The following is an 8,352-nucleotide window of genomic DNA, read 5'->3' on the forward strand; positions in this document are numbered from 1 at the left end:
CCATCATCACCATCATCATCATCATCACCATCATCATCACCACCATCATCATCATCATCATCATCATCACCATCACCTTCACCACCTTCATCATCATCATCACCATCATCATCACCACCATCATCATCATCACCATCACCATCATCATCACCTTCATCATCATCACCTTCACCACCATCATCATCATCACCTTCACCACCATCATCATCATCACTTTCACCATCATCATCATCATCACCACCATCATCATCATCACCTTCACCACCTTCATCATCATCATCACCATCATCATCACCACCATCATCATCATCATCACCATCATCATCACCACCTTCATCATCATCATCATCACCACCATCATCATCACCACCATCATCACCTTCACCATCACCATCACCACCATCACCATCTTCATCATCGCCACCATCTTCATCATCACCATCACCATCTTCATCGCTCTCTAGTGGTAGTTGAACTACCAGCAGCTCCACCTGCAGCAGCTTGTTATTTGTCTCTTGAAGCTCCGCCCACTGCAGCAGCCGTCTGACTGAGCTGGAGATCAGAGGAGGCAGCTGAGAGAGGATGGAGGTCAGAGGTCACCGCAGCAGCAGCAGCAGCAGCAGCAGGACACACACACACACTAGCACAGGTTGGAAGGTTAGCTCTGAGCTAACAGCGTTAGCTGGCGCCGGACGCCTGATTAGCGGCGACAAATCGAATCACGCGGCGTCGCCTCCATGTCTGATAAGAGAGTCAGTGACGTGCGTGTGTGTGTGTGTGTGTGTGTGTGTGTGTGTGTCTCTCTCTCTCTCACACAAAAGATTCTCCTGCAGCTCTTTGTTCTTCTGGGGACAAAAGTTTTCAGCGATGTGGAATCTGGAAATCGCGGCTCAGTTTCTCTCAGTTTTCATGCACTATTAAATCTCATGGACGCGTTAAACACACCAACATCGTCCAGGTCGGAGGTCATCGGGGGGTCGGGGGGGGGCGGAGAAACAAACAGGACGATGGCCGGTTGAAGGTGAAACATTCCAAGCTGTTACTGAAATGTCGCCGTCACCGACCGACTCTTGTCTGTGACAATGCCAGACATCTGCCAGCAGCTGCTGCTGCTGCTGCGTTTTATTTTGAAAGTATGAGGAGGTGAAAGAAGCAGCGAAACAAAAGCAGCAGGAATGTCTTTGAGCGGCGGACGAGCTTTTGCTTCCCACTCTGGAGACGGCGGCTGCGCTCCCACCAGGAGGTTTTCCACACGTATCCACGTCGGAGGGAACATCGCTGACGCGTCGGCGGACGTGACGTACGAGGTCACGTGACCCGTTGGCCGACCGGTGAAGATGGCGCGACCATTCTCAAGAGCAAACAAACGTCAACAAACGTAATTGTCGCAAAGCTGGCGGGGACGACGAGATTTGACGAGAATTCCGGCCGATGAGCAAAACCTTGTCGAGATTTTTCGAGAAATCGCTTTTATTTTGCGAGAAAAACAAACAAACAACAACTGTCCTACTGGAAACGCAGCAACAGCGACCTCGCTAACGCTAACGCTAACTCCCAGCGCACTCACGCATTCGCCAAGTGGAGGCTGCTGCGGTGATAACGCTGCAACATTTAACCGAGGAATAAATTTCACACAGCCTGCAGTGGGCGGAGCTCTGCTGTGGAAACTCACCGGACCGAAAGATCAGAATTCCAGAACCCTTCAGGCATCAGACGAAACCAATCAAAAAAACTCTTTATCAGTTTGGTTTTTTATTGTTTTGTTTTTTTTGGGACATTCCAGAGAAGAAAATGAACAAACCAATAAATAATAATAATAATAAAAAAAAAACAACCCTGCAGTTTTTAGAGCTTCACAGTTACAAAACAAACCAGAGCCAAGCAACAAAACAAAACATCAAATTTAAATAGAAAAAATGACTTAAATAATTGATATATAAATAAATAAAATAAGAGCCATGATTGCATTCAGGCGCTGTTCTGACAGAAACCACTGATTGCTATATTGTCACACTTTGTGGTCGACACAACAGATTCAGTTAAAAGACAAAACACAAACAAAAAAAAAAGAACAACAACATTTGGCCAACACACTGAGCACAGCCAGCACAATAAGTTGCACAAATCATTTAATAAATACATCAATAAATAAGAGAAAACAACGACGACAACGAGGACGCACTGTCATTGTGGGAGGCCTGCAGGCCGCGGAACCAAAAACAATTGTGTATTGTGTTGTGCTTGATGAATGAAGACACAATCAGTGGACGTTAAGGCAGTTTTACAGCAGGAGGCTAATCAAGGCTACGCTACGTTAAAGCTAATCAGAGTGACGGGATCTGGCCCCCGATTGGCCGCTCCCCCTCGGCTACAGGCCCCTCCCCCACCCTCTTAGGTCTAGAAGCTAATAGCACTTGTGCAGAGATGCTAAGGAGAGAGAGAGAGAGAGAGAGAGAGAGAGAGAAACAGTCTAAGTGTTTGGAGAGTGAAGTCTCTCACACACACACACACACACACACACACGCACACACACACACACACACACACACACACACACACACACACACACACACACACACAGATGCTGCTGAAGTGTCCTTGAGCAAGGCACTGGATCCCTGCCATTTGATTGGCTGAGCTAGTTCCTGGTTTCTCCACCAGCTGCTTGGTTGGAAGCTCTCAGTGGAGCCTGCTGACCTCTGACCTCTGACCGGAGTCAGACCCGGAGACCCCCCCCCCCATCCAATCAGCAGGCGGGCCGCAGCGGCACCTGCAGCAGGATCACCTGCCGGTTCTCGGACGGGTGGCACTTGTTGATGTGTCTGGTGAGTCCCGGCGAGCTGTACAGGAGGGCGGGGCAGTGCTTGCAGGGGAACGCCTGGGCGGTGTGCAGCAGGCGGACGTGTCGCTCCAGGGCGGCCCGCAGCGGGAACTTCTCCCCGCACACCGGGCACGCGTGGCCGGCGGACGCGCTCAGGTTGAGCGGGGCCGCGCTCTGCTCGCCGCCCGGCGGCGCGTCCTCGTCCTCGGCGGGCTTGAGCGCCGCGCCGTGGCCGTGCTGGGAGGCCACGTGCTTGCGCAGGTAGGCCAGCCGCTTGAAGCGCTTCCCGCAGTGGCTGCAGTCGTACAGACCCTCGTCCGAGCCGGTCTCGGACGGACCGGGGCTCGGGGTGTCCCGGTCGCTGCTCTCCTCCGCGGCCGCCGCGCCGCCTCCGCCGCTCCTGCCGCCGCCGCCGCCCTCCTGCTGCGGGGTCTTGGGTTTGTGCCAGCGGCGGTGCGAGGCCAGGTTGGCCGGGCAGCTGAACACCTTGTCGCACTCGGGGCAGCGGTACTCGACCCGGACGATCCTGGAGCAGCGGTGCTGGGCGAGTCCGAGCGGGTCCGTGAACGCATCCCTGCACAGCTGACACACGAACGCTCCCGCGGGCGCGGGCGCCCCGGGCGGCCTCTGCTCCAGCGGCGGCGCCTCTTTGATCTTCAGCCCGAGGACCGGGGAGGTGGTGACGTCATCCTCAAAGTGCAGCTTCCGGGTGGCTTTGGTTTTCTTGCTCGGCGGTTTGTTGTGGTTGCATTTGCGCTCCGCGTCGCCGGACGGCCGCTTGGCGCCCGCGGCGGCAGACGGGAGGGACGCGGCGGTAGGAGCGGCGGGCGCGGCGCCGCCACCGCTTCCGGTGCGGCTGCCGTGGCCGGAGCCCATCTTGAGGTCCACCGGGGCGAAGAGGTGGTCCAGGCCGCCGAGCGGGAAGGACTCGGCGGACACCGGCGAGCCGAGCGCGGCGCCGCGCCGCTCGTGCTCGCGGCTGACGGGCCGCGTGGGGCTGGACAGAGCGCGGCACAGCGCCTCCGGCTGGCCGAACAGCACCGGAGCGGCGGCCGCCACCGCCGCCCCGCAGGTGGGCGTGGGCGTCTGGGCGCGCGGCACGGGCACGGGCGCGGGTGCGTGTGCGGCGGCCGGAGGCGGCGGCGTCGCGTCCGCAGCGTCCGGCTCGTCGTCGCCGGCGCCGCGGACGCGGTAGGAGAGCGGGTTGCTCCTCCGGCTCCTCTTGACCAGGAAGCCTCGGGGCATCTTCTCCGCTCTGAGGAGGAGGAGGAGGAGGAGGAGGAGGAGGAAGAGGAGGAGGAGGAGGAGGAGGAGGACGCAGGAGCTCCAGGAACACGTGATGCCGCGCGGCTCGCTGCTGCTGCTGCCGCCGCTCGCGAGTTGTCTTCACCACAACATTGCTGCTCCTCTTTTTAAGGCGACACGATGACACTGTGCCCCCCCCTCTCCCCCCCACCACCACACACCTCCTCCCCTCGGCGCAGCCGCGACCAATCAGAAGGAGGCGCGGTCCCCCGTGGCTCCTGAGTGGAGCAGGAGGAGGAGGAGCAGGAGCAGGAGGAGGAGGTGCAGATTGTGAAGCAGATGTACCTGAGGGTTCTATTGTATTCCTCCCCCCGCAACCCCCCCGACCCGGGCACACGCCACGAGCCTCCTGCTTTTACGGTCTGATGAGTTTGTATAGAGATCTACACGTGCCCCCTCCGGGTGGAGGAGGAGGAGGTGTGTGTGTGTGTGTGTGTGTGTGTGTGTGTGTGTGTGTGTGTGTGTGTGTGTGTGATGGACAGAAGGAAAGTGGGAAGGCTGCAATGGAACCACTTTCCTCTCTTGGAAAAGTGTCTAAAAAAAAGGGGGGGGATGAAGCGCAAACTGGGAACCACTTCCGGGTTCCATCCTCCCAGTTGGTGTTTCCAAAGACTCCCAGTGTGACAGGTCGGCCGCTGCTGCTGCTGCTGCCGCTGCCGCTGCCGTGACAGTTAACTCCGGACTTATGAATCCGTCATTTTTTCGCCCGCATGCATAATTAATGCGCGGCTTTTCTCTCCTGCTTTGCATCACAATAGCGGCGCAGGCGCAAAGCTGCTGCGGCCCCGCAGCGACTGAAAAGGAAATTGCACAGTTGAAGGGGAAAAAGGGTGGGGGGGTGGGGGGTGGGGGGAGAGGGAGGGGCAGCAGAAGCAATCTGGCCCCCGGGTCGCGTCGGCGCGTGCTGTGCGTAATCAGCCCACCCCCCCCATCCCGTCCCAGCGTCTTCAAATGGGGCAAACTGAGATTATGGGGAGGGAGGGGGGGGGGGGAGAGAGAGAGAGAGAGAGAGAGAGAGAGAGAGAGAGAGAGAGAGAGAGACCCCAATTCCTGCAGGTCAGCCGGAAATGAGTCTGGGCCGACGGGACGCTGCTCCCAGTCTGACCAGTTGGAACCAGTTGAACACACAGTCTGGTTCTGTTCTGCCGGGCTGTTTTTTTTTTTTTTTTTCTTACTGGCAACCAGCCGCAATCATCAAAGGCTACCAGTAAAAAAAAAAAAAGAAATCTGTATTAATCTGATTCATCATGAACTGTTGATCGTCAGACTCAGTGACTCCTCCTCCTTCCTCTTCTTCTTAAAAATCAAAGTTCTTCATCTTGATCAAAAATCTGGGAAATTCGTCTTCTTTGTCAAAAAAAAAAAAAAAAAAATCAAAATTCTAAATTCTCCTTCGTTGTTGATAAATCTTTTTCTTCAATAATCAAAATTCTTCTTCGTTAAAATTCAAAATTCTTCTTCTTCCTCAACAAAATTCCTCTTCAATGAAAATCTACAGGCAGGCAGAAGCAACAAAGAGGGAGCAGCAGCAGCAGCAGCAGCGGCAGCAGCAGCAGCTGCAGGTGAACAGTTGAGAATGATTATTTCAGTCAGGATGGTAAACTATTAAGAATATTATAAATGAATGGTAATTACTGGTTTCACGTCCGTGCGGGAGGAAACTCGAACTGTAAGGCAACTGGAAAGTTTTCTCACACAGTTGTTGGTTTTAAATGCAAACTGCGGCATTGTTTTCATCCATTAAAAACCAGAACCACGAGTCCACAGCCACTGATGGTCCGTGAAGATGTTATTTCAGGGCTGATGTTGATTAGCAGCTGCAGGTTACTGATATTTTATCCCTCTAGTTGTGTGTGTGTGTGTGTGTGTGTGTGTGTGTGTGTGTGTTGGTGTTTGGACACCAGCCGCCTGTTTTCACTGCGGACATATGTGCTGGTGTGTGCGGTTATTTCCCCGCAGGCTGCAGCCTCATTAGCATACAGCTGTAGAGTGACACCCCCCCGCCCCCCCGGCCCCTCCCTCTCCCCCACCGGTCCCCTCCCCCGCAAAGCAAAGCTTTTATGTGCAGCCGAGCCGCCTGATTGGTCACGCTGCTGCAGAGTCACCCAGGCCAGAGTTCACGCTTACAGTTGGAGCGTCTGGAAGGTGATTCGTTCAGCGAGATTAAAGATTAACCTCAGATTAATCTGCTGTTGACGTCGCACAAATGAGCACGCGCGTGTGCGCGCGCGCACACACACACACACACACACACACACACACACACACACACACACACACACACACACACACACACACACAATCTGCAAATTAGGAAACCAATCGAAAATTCCTTCACCAACTTCAGATATTTGATTCAACTCGTCCAAGGTCTCTTTTTTCTTTAGATGCGCTGAATTAATGAATGAATTAGAAATTCATATTTTTATTCTAACACATTTTTATTCTGATGAATGATTCTATGAATTCATCTCCTGAATCAAATGTATCGATGCTTCAATAAGAGCAAAACGACTTAAAGCACATTTTGAACTTTCCCGACAGGTGCAGCAGCCAGTGAGGTCTCCCGTGAGGTCACCCGTGAGGTCACCTGAGGTCACACCTGGCCTGGGAAGGCGAACATGGGCAGCAGGTTCCGGTTGTAGTTGAGATACTTGACGGCACCGCTCCTCACCGCCGCCACCAGCTCGCCGTCAGCCTGCCACCGCACAAAGCCACGATGTCATTGTGGTTCCTCACACCTGGCCCCGCCCACTCCTCCGTCCGGCCCCGCCCACCCAACCAACCACCCACCCAACCAACCAGCCACTGACCTGGGAGGCGGCGAGCTCCTGCAGCTCCTGCTCAAAGTCGGAGAACCTGTCGTGGCAAACGGCCAAACACCAGCTCTGTGTGAAGAAGCTGCAGGACACACACACACACACACACACACACACACACACACACACACACACACACACACACACACACACACACACACACAGGTGGTCAGGATCTCAGGCGTTCCTCTGTTCTTGTACGTGCGCTCCCTTTGACCACCAGCAGGGGGCTCAGACAGCAGCAACTGCTGACTCACAATCGGACATCTTCTCCTCCTCCTCCTCCTCCTCCTCTTCCCCCTCCTCACCAGAGGACCAGAAACCTGAAGATGCTGCTGGTTTTCCATCTGCTGCTGGACTGGAACCTGATTGGCTCGTTTGAATGTGACGCCCACAAGCTTCTTCCTCTTCCTCTTCCTCTTCTTCATGTTCTTCATGTTCTTCTTCTTCTTCTTCTTCTTCTATTACAACTACTGAGCTCTGCTCCCCTCCCTTAGTTCCAGATGGACATGTGAAACAAATCCCATGATGAAGCAGGTCACCCACTGTCTGGTGCCCCCCTCCCTCCCACCACACACACACACACACACACACACACACACACACACACACACACACACACACACACACACACACACACAGGATCTCTGTCCTGTCTGGACGCTGCTCGGAGGTCACTGATCAGAAGATGGAACCAGAGACAGGAGGCTTCTGTCGGACCTCCGAGGAGACAAATGGCCCCAAAAACACAGAGACGGACCACAACCACAACCACAGTAAACTTCTCTGGAATTGAACTACAACTAATAAGTTTGACAAAGTCTGAACACTGCTGTTGCTGCTGTTGTTATGGTTGTCGTTGTTGTTGTTGTTGTTGAGGCCGCAACCTGCCAGCCTTAGCAATGAAACACTTATTCATCTCCTCACCTGTAGAGGTCGCTGACGAGCCCCTGCTGGTAGCGCAGGCTGAGCTGGCCCAGCAGCCGCTGGTGCTTCCCGAACAGGCTGAGGTAGTTGGTGATGGGGAGGGGCTTCCAGGACAGGCAGGTGAGGGTCTCCAGCCGCTGGTAGGGGTCCAGCTGCAGGCGGAAGTAGTTCCCCAGCTCGGGACGCCCCGTCACCATGCTCCGCTCCTGCACACAAAACAAGCGCACCCTGGGTCAGGAAGGGGAGAGGGGTGGAGTCACTCGAGGGGCGGCGGTGGTGGTGGTGGTGGAGGTGCTGACCTTCTCCTCAGCGGGACCCCCGGGGTCGTCGGAGGCTCTGGGTCGGCTCACGTGCAGGTAGTAGAAGCCCACCGGCAGCTTCCCACCTGGGAACACAGGACCACTGCTCAGTGCTGCCCCCCTGTGGCAGGCTGGGTTGGTGTGGATGAGCCCACCAGGGGGCAGCAGTGGGCCAGCTACT

The 8,352-nt window shown here is 55.0% G+C and overlaps 2 protein-coding genes across 4 annotated transcripts in view; both read right to left on the minus strand.

Annotated features, from left to right (window-relative positions):
• Nucleotides 1-1,795: 1,795 nt before the first annotated feature.
• On the minus strand, nucleotides 1,796-4,211 carry insm1a (insulinoma-associated 1a). The gene has a single exon (XM_076015921.1). The coding sequence runs from the start codon at nucleotides 4,064-4,066 to the stop codon at nucleotides 2,747-2,749; it is 1,320 nt and encodes a 439-aa protein (XP_075872036.1). The 5' UTR covers nucleotides 4,067-4,211; the 3' UTR covers nucleotides 1,796-2,746.
• Nucleotides 4,212-6,672: 2,461 nt separating this feature from the next.
• The window catches only part of cfap61 (cilia and flagella associated protein 61), a 16,866-nt gene continuing 15,186 nt past the window's right edge, over nucleotides 6,673-8,352 (minus strand). For 2 of the 3 annotated variants that reach the window (XM_076015895.1, XM_076015894.1), the window contains exons 21-24: nucleotides 8,172-8,257; nucleotides 7,873-8,078; nucleotides 6,940-7,027; nucleotides 6,673-6,824 (exon numbers count right to left, since the gene is read on the minus strand). In XM_076015895.1, coding sequence (XP_075872010.1) covers nucleotides 6,723-6,824; nucleotides 6,940-7,027; nucleotides 7,873-8,078; nucleotides 8,172-8,257 — 482 coding nt within the window. In that variant the 3' untranslated portion in view covers nucleotides 6,673-6,722. Of the gene's footprint in view, nucleotides 6,825-6,939; nucleotides 7,028-7,872; nucleotides 8,079-8,171; nucleotides 8,258-8,352 lie in introns of those variants that run through there. The other variant, XM_076015896.1, reaches the window with a different exon arrangement.

Source organism: Nelusetta ayraudi, unplaced genomic scaffold, assembly GCF_046127955.1.
Source record: "Nelusetta ayraudi isolate G7.1 ecotype Tasmania unplaced genomic scaffold, CSIRO-AGI_Nayr_v1 ptg000203l, whole genome shotgun sequence".
NCBI lineage: Eukaryota > Metazoa > Chordata > Actinopteri > Tetraodontiformes > Monacanthidae > Nelusetta > Nelusetta ayraudi.